Raw genomic sequence first — 16,785 nt, 5'->3', positions numbered from 1 at the left:
GCTATGTCTCTTATAGTTGTGACCATTGTGACAGTATTTGACACATTTAAAGTTAAAATAATCAAATACCGGTAGTAGTAATTGTCTCTTTAATGCATTTTTCTGACCCTCTATAAAGACTACAAGCACATACACAGCAAATCCACCATATGCATGGCATGTTCAGGAATACAGGGAAAGATTGAGAATGCCATCACTAATGTAGACCTAGTTCAAACCTTTATTGTCAACAATAAAAATCCTCACTGTGCCTTTAAGTAAGGAGAGGACGAAATTAACTGGAATTAGTAGGGAACACCTGATTGTAGATCTCGCCAGTCCCCTTACTCTGCCTTACACTGACATACACTACCTCAATAGCATGACAGTACATACACACATGGTCAGGCACGTGTGGAAATCCTGTGAGTGCAGAGATCTGTTTGCAGGAACACTGTGTCCTTGAACAGCACACACACACACACACACACAAACACATGCCGGGGAGACCTGACACTTTCTTGGCAACAGTAGACATACATGCACTGTGTAGGCAAGAATGCAGCCTATCTACTGGAGTCTTATTCCATGTCTGTGTGTCCAGTCAGGGATGAGGACAATTCCCCTGGGGCAGAATGCAGGAATGCAGACTCCCTCACCTGGGCAGCCTCAAAGAATGGGCCGTGCTGTTATGCAACTGTAATAAAACATACAGCAATAGTCTTCCTCAATCTCTCCATAGTGTGTGTGCGTGTGTGACAGTGAACCAGGCTGAGGAAAATATTCAATTGGTGTTTAAATTGGTGTGTGGCAGAGAACACAATGTACACTCATGCGTTTCAGGATCTTATGAATCTACACACCTCATGCCGTTATTTCAACGTAATTCAAAGAAGCCTTATTAAAGCGCATGTCTATCATAAACAATTAGCAGACGCTAGATCTGTTTCAGAAGGGTGGGAGACCTATTCTGCTTTGTTGACTGTACAGGCGCACTCTTTTGGAGACATGCAGATCCATCTGTTTGCTTCAACAGTGAAACCCATACAAAAGGCGTGTGGCAATACAATGACAAAGGTTGTCGTCCCGGGCCATTAATTTCGACTGTCAAAAGATGCGACAGTAATCAAAGTAACTGCTTTGCAGTGAAATATTTTTCATTCCTCAGCAAAACGGGCACTTTCTTTTTCATTCTGCAACAAGCAAGACCATGTGATAAGCTGATATTTTGAAGTTGCGTTCAGCGAATGAGCAAAACAAGCTCATGCAGTAGTCGTTACAGTACGTTACTGTGGATTTATCCAAATTTCTTTCCAAATACTTTTGAACTTTAAGGTCTGTAAAACTTTTCCTTAGTCTTTACGCAAACGCTAACATAACGTTAGCGTAACCCCGTTAGCATAACCCCGACTCCCCGGGCAAACTATACAACTATGGTAGTTACCAACTTGAAAGCGGGTTTATTACCTCTGGTTCTACGATATAAATTCATATATCGCCAATTTTAGTTGCATTCGACTTCGGCGTAGTGCAAGTTAAGCAGCAGCGTTAGCTGTGTACATTAGCTATCGTAACAACAGGCTATATTTCCACCAACACATACTATGATGATGATATGCCAGACCTTGTTTTCGATTCTGCAAAGAACAATACATTCCACCAGGAATCATCACATTATCTTACCCTTTCGGCTCAGAAGCAGCCTTCATGCTGAAATGTGAAAAGTGATTTCTGTTCTTCGTTTATTTTCTCACAGATGTTGTACAATAAATCAAACCACCAGTGAGAAGCAATGATATGGGAGGGCGCCAGCGAGTCCTTTTACACAGACGGACAGTAAAACATAAAAGAGGCCTTTTATTGTCAAAGTAAAAGTCGGTCGTTTGTAATAGGTTACATACTTTTTTCTAAATATCTGTCATCATATGGTCATTGATTTCTCCTTGAAGTATTATATGTTTTATTTTCTCAATGACACCCAACGGACGGTTAAGCAGGGTTTAAATGCTATTATTTCATATTTGTTTTAAATGAAAAGCCTGTAGCAGCTCAATGGAAAAAAGGAACATGGGGAAGTTGTTGTGGACAAAGTTGACGATGTCTCTGACGTAGCCTGGTCCAGAAGAAGGGGGCAGGCGAATTCCCGGAAGTAGAAGAATCAATGTAGGCTGGAGGGACCACTTCTTTGCTAACCCCATAGAAGCACATTCATTTTAGGATTTTTTTGAAATGCCATAACTACATATAGCATATATCCTGTACCGACATTGTAGCTTCTGTATTATCTACATAAACAATAGAAGGCAAAACAGGCTCAGCTACCTCGTATGTAACGTTGAGGTTCCCGTAAGAAGTAAAGTTAGCGAGTCCGGTTGTAGGGAAGCTAACGCACCGTAGGGAGATAACCGTATTGTTTGGATAAGAAGCTCAGTCCAGCCAGCACGGAAACTCATGAACAAAGCTATGTAGCCTACAATACCATTGTATGTTAAGGTAAAGCATTGGATAGAGGCAAGTAAACCTAATGAAAAACGGCACTAACGATAATCATTTCAGAGGTTTTCGATGGATTGACCGTAGGTCAGAAAAGTGTTAAGAAGATTAGCTTCTAGTGCTAGGTAGCAGTGCTAGGCTATAACTTTTTTGTTTGTTTTACCATGACTGTTTTTGAAGATGATCATGTGTGGTAGTTTCAACATTAACACGACTTGATATCACTTGTGAGGATGATATTAATAATAATACTTAAATAAATGTTTAACTTTGATGACTTTGAAGGCAAAGGAAGTGTGAGAAGAATTTCTGTATAGCCTATCTATCATATGATTTAGTTCAATGGCTAACGTCATGAAGTTAAGTGCGAGTCTAAGTGTGAGTCTGTTCGTCCATTTCTTTTACAGTCTATGGTCCAGAGCCATATAAAGGTAGAGTTGCGACAATGGGTGTTCAAAATTCGTTAAGGTCACGTGGTTCATGTAAACTTCAAATAGTTCCCGGAAGTGATTGACAATGGATTAGAATCTACTAATACTACTATTAGAGTCTACTGTTTACTGAGACAGAGGCATGATTTTGGGTAATTGACAGTCAATAAATGCATTATACAATATTTATAACACAGTGTAATTATTGTGTAAACTATGTAGTTATCCTACCATTACAACAATATTAAATTAAATTCCAGACCTTACATCTTAGCCTGCTATATTTAAGGTGACATTTTTTCCGCCCTTTTACGTATGTGTCACTTAATTTTAAATTTCTGTACAAAATCAAGACGGGAGATTCTTTAGAAAACACAATTGCACCCACCTCATAAGTGACATCTAAATTATCGCTATATAAATGACCTCGTACAGTGACTTGAAAAGCTGTAAACAGTGTTTTTGAGACTGCGTGCAGCCTACAAAAGCGCATGGAGCTCCTGTGGAATTTTGATTTTGCAACGAGAAACTGTAACACAGCTAGTCTAACATTAACTTGTTTGAGTTTTCTACCCCGAGTTTCCTCTGGTAGTCACTGATATGAGCTAATGAGCGAATTACCTGTAGCCAAGCCTAGCCTGTCGTAGCGGGAGAATAAAAAAAAGTTTCAACGTTTTTTAACATCTCCAGTGTAATGGTGGGCATGCTAAGTTAACCGTAGCATTACCTATTCAGTAACCCCATGGTAATGCGAGTGATCATAATAAAATATAAAACGTGACATGTAAGTCCTTTGATAAATAACCAGGCTATGAACTCATAAACATGAACAGAGCATTTTGTCATCGTTTGTCATTCACCGTGCTGTGAACAGCATTAAGATGCTAGGCTAAAGAGCTTGAGATTCAGACAGTGACCTGGGAATGGTTGTGCATCGTGTCAGAAAATAGCAATTTGATCAGTGATCATGCATCATCAGCGCAAGCTTGGTTTAAAACTTTCTGGGGATGGGGATTTTACACGATCCTTCATCACTGGGCTAGTGCTGATGCTAACAGCTACAGCTCCCTCAAATCTAGGTTCTCTCATGCATAGGCTAGCTTTTGCCAATGAAAATGAATGCAAAATAACTATACTACTTAAACGGCACCGAAAATCAAAAAATCCAGTGGAAACTAGATGGCAGAAGTGTGTAGGCCAATCTGGCCAGCAGCTTTTTCTACTTTGTCACCTACAGAGTTTGACAGGTACGATCTTTCAAAACGCCATGTTATTTCCCATTGACATTTGACGACCGAAGGTTGGATGGATACGGAAGTTAGGAGGCGGGACTTATTCTGGAGAGGTCTATTAATTGTTAACTTCCGGGAACTCTTTGAGGCTTCTATGAGCCGCCATTGTTGGAAAAAAATGGAACATTAGCGTCAATGGAGTTGTCGCAACTCTACCTTTATTAACGTTTTTCATGTGACGTATTCTAGGTTCTATAGCTTTGTTTACATCCAGCTGGTAGGCAAGGGACAAGTTGAACCCATTGAACATCGTTGTCTGCAGCTGCCTCTCAGTAGGCTACATCTCTGTATTTCAGCAATGTCAACATTTCAGGCATCAATAAAGGTGATGATGAAAAGTTATCCCATTGTTCAATATTTGATAGCCTGTCACAGGAACGTTGTTTCGCTAAAATCGCCCTGATTTGGTGCATTGATCTGTATCGATAACGTTATAGGAGAACCTGCATGTAGCCTAATGGTAGCCTAACTTTTTTTTCTCTGTTCAAAACTCGGTTTACACGAAGACGATAGACTTTCTTAGAAGCTGTGAAATTTGACCAGAAAGGAACATGTCTTCCTTCTAAAAGCTGACACAAAATCAAACAATATTTGATCATTTAACTTCAACTGAACAGCGACAGGTTTTGGTAGGCAGTAGACTCAGCAGACGTTAAAACCGTAGCCTACTGTTATAGCTGAAGGAGACAAGGCAAGTCAAGGTTGGCGAACTTATATTTGTTCCACCAACGACATCGTCTAACATTGCCATGATCGCAGAGAATAAAGTTGCATCTCATTGGACTGCAATTGTATTTTGCGTTTGCCTGTTGCTCACAACATGCAGCCAAGGACTTTGCTAAAGTAGTTTAAAGTGGTTAGCCAGTCATCGTTTTTGTCTGATACAAGAGGACCTATGATGCAACTAACTATATGGTCTGGAGGCAGAAGGGCTAACATATTTCTCTGTAACATTTCCAAAATCCAAGTGAACAAAACACTATACAAATCAGAAGTATCTACTGATATCTTTCTCCGCTGAGTTAGTTCCTACTATTTGCCACTTGCCGTGCCACTAAGACGAGCTGAGAAAGCCGCATCATGAATAAATATATAGCCTATAGGCTACTGTAAACGTTGGCTAACATTGCCTACCTAGCAATGCTATCTATGCAAATGCAATATGTCCAAAGGTAATCTACGGTAGGCGACTACATCACATGAAGTTTAGCCATGTTTACCATTATGTTGGTGGTAATGTAAATAACGTGTTGAATATATGCCAAACTGAGCATAATCATAATTTTGTTAAATCTTATTTTCTATTGACAGAAACTGAAACCCTCACAAATAAAGTCACAAATCAAGAATTAACATTGATTGTGATGGTGGCAAGGGTGCCTTCATAAGGTAATTATCATTTTTGTTTGTACACCTGATTGACTTACCAACTTATTTTGTATTGCTTTGATTTATATCTTAATCAACAATAACATAATGTATAGCAATTGCTGTTTTATTTTTTTAGGTGCCATCCAGCAAGTCCCAGCCTGGAGCCAGAGGCTGGCACTGCACGTCAGATGGGGGAGGATCTATGTTAGGCATCAGAAAGGTGGTTTAAGCAAGAAGGAAAGAGCTTCTGCAGACAGTGTTGCAATTAGGTATGATACTTTTGGAAATTGATTTTAATGCCTTAATTTAAAAAAATGAGGAAAAATCCAGCCTTTAAGTACAACAATTTTCTTTGTGAATGAATAATGTATCATAAATAAATAAGTGTTCCTTAAAGGTTTGATTTTTCCTCATTTTTTTTTAATTACGACATTAAGATCAGATGATTTTTAAATGTATGTGTATGCTAAGGTTATGTTAACTTATGAGCACAACTGTAATACATATCTCCATTACTTCTAACTATTGCACCTGGCTTCTAGGCTGCTATTGTGGGTTTGCTTTTATTTGTCACACAAGCTGAGTTAATTATATTCATGGACAGGGTCAATTGTAACATATGCTTTCTTTCTCTTTTCACAGACACCTGACTTTTACTGAGTCCCTTTTCTGGTTTGTTTTGGATGAACTAGAGTGGTGGGCACAGAAATTTTGTCGATGGGTCAAACATTCACACTCACACAACCACACTTGTGGATTTGTCAAGCAAAAAATCATCTTTGTATATAATCTGTTGCACATTGAATATGCTTAATAAATGTTGTCTTCTTGACTTGTACATCATGTTTGCGTATATATTTTTGTATTACAAACCAGTTTGGTTAAAACAATGCATAGCAAAGGGCATTTGTCATGTTCACTTAAGCAAGAGTTAGGAAAACGTACATTTTCAAGGCAACCAGGTTACTTTTGTGGAAAAGTTAGATCAACTTCATAAAGCTTGTTGTATTAAGTAAAATGTTTGGTCAATACAAATTCAAAATACTAGTCAGTACGACTTCTATGTTGTTAAGTTAATGACGACTTGAGTTGACTCAACTCAACTAGGTTAGTTGACATGATGCATAATTTAAGTTGCCACTAAATAGAATGTTGTGTCAACAATGACTCCTTAGTTGATGGAACAGGTCATATTTGTCAGATCAACTAGCCATCTCAAGTTGACACAACTTATTTGCCTCATTTAGTTAACTTTTTGTATTATTTTCAATTAACTCAAAATTCCAAGGCAACCAGGTTACACACGTTTTTAAGTTGAATCAACTAATATTTTTTTACAGTGTAGTTATGTATTTTATTTTAAGATTAAATTTAAGGATTGATATGTGATCTCTTTAAGACTCGGGCTGTGGCATTCTGAGAACAAACGTCCGGTAATTGGTTCAAGTCAACAAATTTATTTCAACTAACGATCATATTTTGAAACAACATGTAAAGTAACTTTCATACCTTTTTTGACAAGAGGTAAACTTTTGTTGACTTGACTAAGTAAGGGAAGTTAATTTAAAATAAATGTTATTGTCAAATTAACTCAAAAACGTAAGGCAGCAGGGTAACACACCTTTTTAAGGTAAATGGGCATATTATTTTTTACAGTGCATGTGGTCTTCTGTTGAGCGTCTGTTGTGTCGACCAGCCATAAATGCTAGGTCAAATTCAAGACTCTTTTCCTCAGTGGTTCCTCATTGGTGGAATGAGTGCTCTCCGTTCCTGTGATGGTTTTGGGTCTTTCAAGAGGGATCTAAAGATAATATCTGTTCAACATGCACTTAATTTATTAAAGCTTTCTTATGCGTTATGGTTTGTATATTATAGTATTTATTTATTTTTATTAGGCTATTGATTGAATTGACATTGTTGTTTATTATTGCTATTCCCCTTAATGTAGTCTTAAATTGTTTACTGTTACTTTGTATTGTTGTTATGTGTATGTCGCTTTGGACAAAAGCGTCTGCTAAATACCATAACCATAACCCAGCCCCAATCAGAAGGGTTTTGCTCAGGATCAAGCACTAAAGCTTGGTACCAGAAGCTGGCCTGATAAGTGACCTGCTTAATATGTTGCTCAAGTGCAGCCTTTGTGGGTGGGATGTTCTCTAAAGCTCTAGATTTCTGTGTGATCAGGTTTTCTGGCCTCATTCACCTCCATGATGTCACTTGTCCTATCATACATTAGTACTACAAAGCGCTCCAGCAGTGACATGGATAGTTCACTCTGTTCACCTGTGTTCACTCAGCTTCTGTGAAAGATTTCCATGTCTCCCATGCAGTTTGATGTCTTTGGTATCAAGCACTAGCAGATCTTGGCTCTTCAAGAAATGGGTTCCCCATCTCCTCAATCGATTCACTGTTATCAGGGACCTAACATGCTTCCTGTGCTGCTCAATGCTGCTCATGGTGATGGTTTTCAGATTGTGGTGACATTACATTTTCAAATTCAGTAATTACTCTGGCAATTTCAGGGCCAGCCACCATCCAGCATCGCAGTGCCCCAGGATTCTCTGTTAGTCCAACTGCTCCACCAGATCTTTTGATGAGAGCATGGTTCTGTTCATGACACTGGTCTATTGCCATGGCTGAGAACTTGTTGCATGTCTTATGCACAACAAACCTCCCAGCATGGAATTCTTTCAGGAATTCTGGGTGTTTCTCTGAAATGGTTGTAGCCATGGTGGTCTGTGTTGAGCTTGGTGTTTGATGTTTGCTCCATCGAAGGTCATAGACATCAATGCAAAAAGTGATGGTGGGACAGAATCGTTCTGACTACTGGGATGGAATGAGTCGTCAAAATGAAACTTAGAATCAAAAATCTCTTTGCGCACCACTTGTGCTGCTCTCACCAAATGCATAGCATCACTGTCATGATCGTGGTCACAGGCCTTCATGAGGGCATCTCCGATATCCTTTTGGAATGTAGGTGCAACACAGCCCAAACTCAAACAGTACCCTGTGTCTGTAATCGGGCACAAGAGAAGGAGCTTTTCCTCGCGTTGGTATGACATATACCCATTTTTGGAGTATTGCATTAGTAAAGATTCGGTATTCTGTCAAATGTGCCGACATTTTAGTGCGGGCGAGGAAGGGAGGTTTAGCTATGAAGGATATAGAAACTGGAAACACATCGATAACGCTTGTTCTAAGCATGAAAGCAGCAAAGCTCATAAGTTTGCTTTGGAGAAATTTAACAACTTTAGGGAATCGCCTGACCGTGGCACAATCCTCCATCAGCTTGTTGAGGGTAGACAAGGTGAGATTATAGAGAGAAATCGAGAGCATATAAAAGCCATACTTGACGTTTTGATCACATGCGCAAAGCAAGAAATTCCTTTGCGTGGATACAAGGAAAATGATGATCTAAAAAACGCAGGCAATTTTCTTGAACTGTTTAGACTTCTTTGCAGGCATTCACCAGAAATACAAGCACGTTTGGATGCTCTCCCTGTTAATGCAAAAATGCTTAGTCATGAGATCCAAAATGATCTACTAGAAGCTGCATCCACTCTACTGCTACTGTGAAGGAGCGAGCAGTTGGCCTTGTAGACACAGGCAAGATGACAGCTCAGGCCATTTCTAAGAAAATAATGGATGTTCTGACACCTTTTGAGTTGGACCCAAACCTGTGTGTTGGATTCGGTTTTGATGGTGCATCTGTTATGGCTGGACATAAGGGGGGTGTTCAAGCCATCCTCACGAGAACTTTTCGAAATGCTGTGTACGTACATTGTCACTCGCATAGACTGAATCTAGTCCTAGCAGCTGTGGCAAGGACGTCGGCAGATGTCAAAACGTTTTTCGACAAGGTGAACAACTTGCACACTTTTATGTGTGCTAGTGAACGCCACGCTCGTTTCATTGACGCACAAAGACAGATGCGGCCCGACCAGAGACCACTGGAATTGGAACGAGGATGTGACACAAGATGGGCCTCAAGATCGACAACAGTGAGTAAAGTGTTCATTCTTTATGACGTAATCCTGGAAGTACTGTCAGAATACGCAGAAGAGGGAAGACAGACTGAAATTGATGCTCAGTCATTATTACAGCAGATGAGAACAAAGAAATTCGTATTTCTCATGGTACTTTTTGAGGAATTGTTCAACAAATCAGACTTTGCAACAAAATGCCTCCAGTCCATCAACCTCTCAGTGACAGACACAGTGGATTTAATCGAAAATCTTAAACAAGCATTGACAGACATGCGCTCTGGGGAAAGTGCTTTCTCAAAGATGTTGGCAATGACGGATACAATTATGGTGAATAATGATATAGAACATTGGGATACATAAATGCCCCCCCGCTCAAGAAAGCTACCAAGTCGATTTGATGGAAGTGTAGTTACTGCCTCATTGGGAAAATCGAAAAGGGTCAGGAATGACAGTGACTTGCGAGCAATTGCAAATGAACTATTAGACTGTCAGGTTAATGAACTTAGCACCCGGTTCCAGTGTGACACTTATGGTCTGATGAGATCTGCAGCCGCTCTCCTGTCGCCTACATATGACAATACTAACAGCAACTTGGCCAACATAAAAAACAATCTCAACAGCTTGGCCAACATAAAAAACAATCTCAACAGCTTGGCCAACATAAAAAACAATCTCAATGATGCAGGAAAGCGTTTTAATATCAAAGTGACTGAGTCTGAGCTTTCAGTGTTTCTGCAGCATGCTGACAGGAAACGACAAAGAGGAGAAACATTTAAAAGTCTGGTTGAGCTGATTGATATACTGTATGTAACGAGGACGTTTTCCCGAATGTCCATAGCTTCATCAAAGCTTCGATCACCCTTCCAATGACCTCCTGCACAGTCGAGCGGGTTTTCTCCAGTGTGAAGAGAATTAAAACGGCAAATAGAAGCACCATGCTCACCACTCGCCTAAACTCACTTTGCCTGTTGACGTTTGAGAGAGATCTGACCGCTACTCTCGACTGGGACGAAATCATCAACACTTTTAAAAATAGCAAACCTCGCCGACTACTCATGTAAAATAGAAAATAGAGTAGGCTAAGTAGAAGAGCAGTTTAAGAATGCTATGTGTGCTATGAGTGTTGGCCTAATGTTCTAGGCTACTGGCTGTGTTACCTGGCCGTTTGGGTGCCCTTCAGTTTTATGTTCGTCAAAAATAATGATAAGCCTAGTTATTGTTTGTGTTTGTGTAGGCCTAATGCAGCTTACGATATTTGTTTTGACTTGTGATGTCAAATGAGCCACGTTTATCAAGTTGTTCAACCTGTTTATGAAATGAAAAAATAAATAAATTCCGTGTATGGAACGTTATACAAATAAACAGTCACGAGTCAGCCTCTTGTGTTACAGGGGGAGAAGCATGGCATACTGTAAAGGCAATACATTTAGTTATAGCTTCTAGTGTTATTTATCATCGATATTGAATGCTGGATAGCAAAATTGAAAAAAAGTGACTGCTCTTGTTAAAAGAAAGTTCAGTAGCCTACAACGTAACGGTGTGTAACAGTTTAGGACCCGTGATAGCCTATAGGCTACTATAATCTCTTATGGTGTTACGGTTGCTGGAAAATTATTGGCCTACTTGAAGTGAACAAAAGTAAGAACATCATCAGTAAAGTCTATGCCACTACACAATACGGGGGAATCCATAGCATTTTGAAAAGCGGCACTGCTTGTGTGTCTTTCAGAGTCACGGAGGGTGCAAAGAGACAGCGGTCGCACCGCACGTAGGCCTACAAATATTAAAGAAAAAATGTAAATTCTGCTTTAGCAAGGCAAACAACGGTCTAAATTATAAGGCCCAGCCATAATTTATTTGGCCCATCCAAAACTGAAATCCTGGCACCGTGCCTGCCGTGGAGAGAATTCAACGTTCTGTTCAGGAGAATCTGAACAAATTAGATCAAGTCGGCCCAGCAGCCAACTTGAAATATTTGAACCATGCCATCATCAGAGATGTTCTTGACTCAGTCCGCATTTCCACATTGCAAAGGCCTTCAAGATGCCGCATGCCCCCAAGGAGACAGGCAACCGTGAGTTAACTCAAATTGTGACTACTATGCTTGATGCACATGCCATTTGTGAAACAGGCACCATTTCGGTTGTGGAGGAAAATGAAGAACTGGACAAAGCTTTAGCACCCACAACTGGAGAAGCAATGACTGCTGTTATCTGTGCCGCAGAAACATGTTTTGATGGAAAGGCAAAGTCAAAGTTGGCATCTATGAAAAAGGCTATTAGAATCTTGACTGGCAAAAATGCTTCTGCTGAACATACCGGTACTCAAATGGAAGAAAAGCCTTCAGTAAGCTGTGACTGTCGTAAAGAGACTGCCAGTCAAAAGGCTAGCCAGACTCACAGAGAGATAGTGCAAAGACTTAGCTCTGAGGACTTCCGTAGGCAGGCAACAAAGGCCATCAGCGATATTCTCATTGCTGAGATGCAGGCACAAAGCAGTGACGTACCAAGACACAATTGTCTGCCTTTTCCCACACCATCTGTCCAGAGTATTCTCCTAACTGCCTCTCTGATAATTGATACTTTAGTGGCTGAAATCATGTCAGCAGTTAGGTCTGATTCTGGTGAGTCCAGCCTTGTAAAATCTGAAATGGCAGAGAAACTCTCCAGCGATGAGTTCCAAGCTACTGTGGCTAAGGAAGTGAGCCAAGTGCTGCTTAAATTAGCGCCAAGTTTTACTTGACCCGTGATGTCGGACAACCCTCAAGGCTTCTCTCCTGCCGTTGATTCTGCTTCTGCCGCATCCAGTGTCGTGGTAACCGTTCTAGATGGCATGCGATGCCTGGTGAACTCCACATCCTGTGATGATCTGACTCAAGATTTAAAAGTCTGGTCTACCACACGTGATATGTTTAGTCGCTTGCAGTTGAATCTCAAACATTTCTTTAGAAAGCTGTCAAGCCGTCAAAGGAAAGCTATACATTCTGCTTCAGCTAAACAGGCTATCATCCAAGTCTTCTACTGCATGAGACCGTAGTGAGGGTTGTAAACAGCATCGCTTCAAAGCTCACCCCGCACTCTCAAGGTCATCTAACCTCAGTGTGGAAGAGATTAGAAAAGGCTCTTGCCCAGGGACATATTAAGTCCTCTCATGACCTGATTGAGGATGTTTACCAGCTTCTCCTGAAGGGTAGACAAACTGTTGCTGCTGGAAAGTCTGCCTTTGATTCTGCTCTTGTTGCCATGAGACAGGCCCAGAATATAACTCAAGGAGCCATGGCTAGCCAAATTGTAGGTATGTTTGCGCAGAAAAGTGTGAGGGGTTTGTTTCTGCCTTGCTTCCAATTGCCCTCATAATGGAAGTCAGGTCCAGGTGCCCCTCTGAGGTCAGCCACAGCCTCTGTGTCCTGTCCAGGTGGTCTTAGCTCCATGACAGACCGTGCCGCGGAATTACCGTCTCAGATTCTGGCAGAGGTACTGCAGGCTGCCATGGATGCGATGGTCACAGACGTTGTGAATATACTCTCCCTGACAACGCGTTGAAACTCTGATGGAGAAGTCTGGTTTGCCTGATGACGAGTTTGCCTTCAACACACCAGATTTTGGACTCGTGGATGATCTGAAGTGTGCAGACAGTCAGGACAGTTTTATGGACTACTCTAGCCTTGTAGCTATGCTGATGATTCGTCTGCTGTCAAAGTTACAAAATGAGGACTTACTCTCTGACGATATGCTGGATCAATGCAGAGAACTTATAAACAAGGTGCTTTCGGAGCTCACAGCAGGATTTGGTGTCTCCAAAACTGACACGTGCCCTGCTGGTGTCAAAGTCAAAGTCAAAGTCAGCTTTATTGTCAATTTCTTCACATGTTCCAGACATACAAAGAGATCGAAATTACGTTTCTCACTATCCCACGGTGAAGACAAGACATATTTTTCCAATTTAAGTCCACAGACAAACATAACATTCAAGTAAACAAAAAAGTAAGTAAATAAGAGGGCACATATAATAATGAAAAAATAAGAGCAGCAAAATTTGGTTGAAATTGTGCATAGACAGTCAATAAAATACTAGTGCAAAGTCAGGCCAATAAAAACATGTCAACATTGTGTCAACATTCACAAAGTGTTCAAAGTCATGTACAATGACCTCCTGAGTGAATATGGATCAAAGAACAGTGTCCTGGGGGCCTTGGAGATAGAGAATCCCTTAGTAGAGAAGACTGTTGTGAGATCTTTGATCAGTGAGATTACGACTGATGTGACAAACGATAATGCCGCTATACCTAAGAAGGACAAGAGAAGGAGGGGATGCTTTCAATTCCTTCCGAATATGAAGATGATCAAGTCTTGGCTGAAGGTAAAATTGACCTTTTTACATTATGCTATAATAGTTTTATGATATGCTACATGTTGAAGATTTGTATAAATGATGATCGACTGCTCTGCCTTTCTAATGATCAGAGAAACAAGTCAGGCAAGCAAAAAAATGCTAACACAGATGGAACCACAGCATTCAGCACCAGTGACAGTATTGCTGGTAAGTGTACATAATGCAAACAGGTTTGTGTGCAAGTGGGAGCACCGCATGGCCAAAATATTAATATATTGTAATTAGTATTTTGTATCGTATGATCAAAGTAATCATCTGTACTAAATCATAAATTCATCAAGTCACCTTTTCCAACCTGCCTCTTGTTCAGTGTCCCCAGGTGCAGAGTCCTCTGCCTGTGTTGTCCCATTGGATGAGGAGCCACGCTCCATGTCTGGCTCACCTCTCCCTCTTCACCCGCCTCAGATCTTTCTTAAAGAGAAAATCCTCTGCTGTGTCACCAGTGGAGTTCAAATAGTCCATGGGCAGACCAGTACCATCTGGATGAGCAAATTCTAGTTTTTTTTTTTATATATACCTACACATCCCTAGTTGTATAGGTATAAAGTAGAAGTACTGTACTGTAAGTAGAAGTAAACCACCCTCTAAAATAAATCGTATTTTAGACACCTGGTGCATATCCTGTCAGTGTTGTCATCCTTGTCATTGTTGCACAATATTGAGTTTGGTATCATCTTAAAGAGTACATCCTAACCCTTTCATCATAATGGTGAAGCCCTCTGACAAACACAGAGGTCACTGGAGCTCTTTGAACCAACAAAAACACAACATTTTCCACAATTTCCACCTAAACTATACACCTTCTTTATGCCCTGTGGCATCAGAGAACATTACAGACACAAAGGACAGAAACTGGAATACTCTCTGGACTCCAAGGATTCAGGAAATGTATGCTTTACCGATACTACTCCATTGTTGGATGTGATTTCAGGGCTAAACTAAAGAAGGGTGACTTTGGCAAAAATTCTGCACGTGGAACTTCGTTGGTTTGTTAGGTAGATGTGTAATTGTGTTTCTATTGTCATGCCAAGTGTAAATACATGAGTGCAAATGTAACATTTTGGCTACAGCTACATCAGGTAGCCTATATAAGGCAGCTAAGTTTAGTTTAAATGGTAAGTAAGGTCATATGTTTATAACCATGTTAAATGTGTTACGTGGGTAGACTAAGTACAGTTGAGACACTTTTTGACCACACAAAATCAAACAAAAAATAGATACTGAAAAGAAGTGATTTCCTCCATGACATTCTACATGCCATTTCCTTAGACTAAAATATTATCAATCAAGTATTATCAAAAAAGTAGTTTATATTTTTCACAATTAGCTCATAATATTCATTAGCTCATAAGATGTATTTTTGTCTCAACTGTGTTTACACTGTACCCATATTGAGTACAGTTGAGACAGTACCTGGTACAGTTGAGACACCCATTTTTAATGATGTATAGTTAACTAACCGTTTGTTGCAAAATTAAATAAATAAAAACATAGCAATTGCAAAATGTGTGTAATGCAAATTTGTTAATTTCATTTACATTAGCGTTGGTTAAAAGGAATACATCATGAACAAAATATGTGACAGGAACAGATATGGCGAACAGTTTTGCAACGACCTTACATGATATTATTGTCATGAAATATGCCAGTTTATAGAGCACAAAATAATGTTTGTGATGATACCAGTTACGTTTAACAGTCACATAAGGGTAATGAGTTATTCATTGTGGAAGGTACATGGTGAAGTGAAAATTTTACTTTGAAAAAAGAAACTTTAGTGATATCTTTGGATCAGAAATACTGTTTATTTCAGATTTTCCATGATGAAAGAGGGCACTAATACGCATGTGCATAGCAAAAATCACAACTTGGGCTTGCTGTGCATGCAAGATATTTAAGGCATCTCAACTGTACACGTCTCAACTGTACTCAGTCTACCCCTCGACGTTCCCGACCGGTACATGGCCTACATGACGTGATTTGGACCTTTGGATCAATGACACAGAAAATTCCTCGGGTTTGCCAGCCGTTCTCTGAGTCTGACAGTAGCACTTTAAGCTCCAGCTCATTGAATCAGATTAGACCGTTAGCATCTCTCCTGTAAGATAACGGTCTAATCTGATTCAATGAGCTGGAGCTAAAAGTGTTACTGTCCGGCTCAGAGAACGGCTCGATGAACTGGGGAAAGGTAAAACTCAATTGTTTAACTAAAGGGGAGTTGTGTATTTTCCCAAATGGTGAAATATCCCTTTTAAGTAGGTCTACATCAAGGTGAAATAGGGCAGAATTGTATCAGCCGAAATTGAAATAGGATAATGCATTATGTTAATTTCAATATTTTATTGTCCACAATCCACATTACTTGAAAGTCACACCTTCAGCTTGGCCTGATGTAGACAGTCTACATTAAAATGGGCAACAATAGCCATGTAATGAAATAAACCAGTTAGACAGAATTATTTATTTGATATTTCATTTATTTTTGAACAGATCGCCTGAAAAGCATGTGATACTTCCATGGAGGCAGGCAGATTCCACTGTCTGCTTTGGGGGTCAGCCCTGTCAATCAAAGAAAAAAAAAGAGTGCATTAATCACTGTTATTTACTTTCATGAACCATTATCAGTGAATGATATTGACAAACATTAAAAATCCACCAGGAGACAAAATATTTGCAACACACTCGGAAGCCATGACCACCTAACATTATGGAGTTGTTTTGAACATAACGTTACCGGTAATACAAAACGTGCATTTATGGAGATGAGCTGGATAACATTAGCAAGCTAGATAACTTTAGCAGGCTGACACACATAGGTTCAGTATTGGCAGTGCTAACGTT

At 40.0% G+C, this 16,785-nt stretch overlaps 1 protein-coding gene and 1 long non-coding RNA gene across 4 annotated transcripts in view; one reads left to right on the top strand and one right to left on the bottom strand.

Annotated features, from left to right (window-relative positions):
• hif1al (hypoxia inducible factor 1 subunit alpha, like) overlaps positions 1 to 2,045 on the bottom strand; it is a 32,064-nt gene extending 30,019 nt beyond the window's left edge. The window contains exon 1 of one of the 2 annotated variants that reach the window (XM_042063214.1): positions 1,663 to 2,045. In XM_042063214.1, coding sequence (XP_041919148.1) covers positions 1,663 to 1,688 — 26 coding nt within the window. In that variant the 5' untranslated portion in view covers positions 1,689 to 2,045. The remainder of the gene's footprint in view (positions 1 to 1,662) is intronic. The other variant, XM_042063213.1, reaches the window with a different exon arrangement.
• On the top strand, positions 1,038 to 6,388 carry LOC121683563. 2 transcript variants are annotated; one of them, XR_006022828.1, is made up of 4 exons: positions 1,038 to 1,314; positions 5,507 to 5,584; positions 5,703 to 5,835; positions 6,209 to 6,388. It is a non-coding gene; the product is annotated as an uncharacterized LOC121683563 (long non-coding RNA). The 2 variants fall into 2 exon arrangements; XR_006022827.1 differs by lacking the exon at positions 1,038 to 1,314 and having other exon boundaries at positions 5,258 to 5,584; positions 6,209 to 6,387.
• Positions 6,389 to 16,785: the final 10,397 nt, after the last annotated feature.

The sequence above is a fragment of the Alosa sapidissima genome, chromosome 15 (assembly GCF_018492685.1).
Source record: "Alosa sapidissima isolate fAloSap1 chromosome 15, fAloSap1.pri, whole genome shotgun sequence".
NCBI classification, from domain to species: Eukaryota; Metazoa; Chordata; class Actinopteri; order Clupeiformes; family Clupeidae; genus Alosa; species Alosa sapidissima.
The sequence above is the reverse complement of the archived record's forward strand: the minus strand, read 5'-3'. Positions and strand labels throughout refer to the sequence as shown.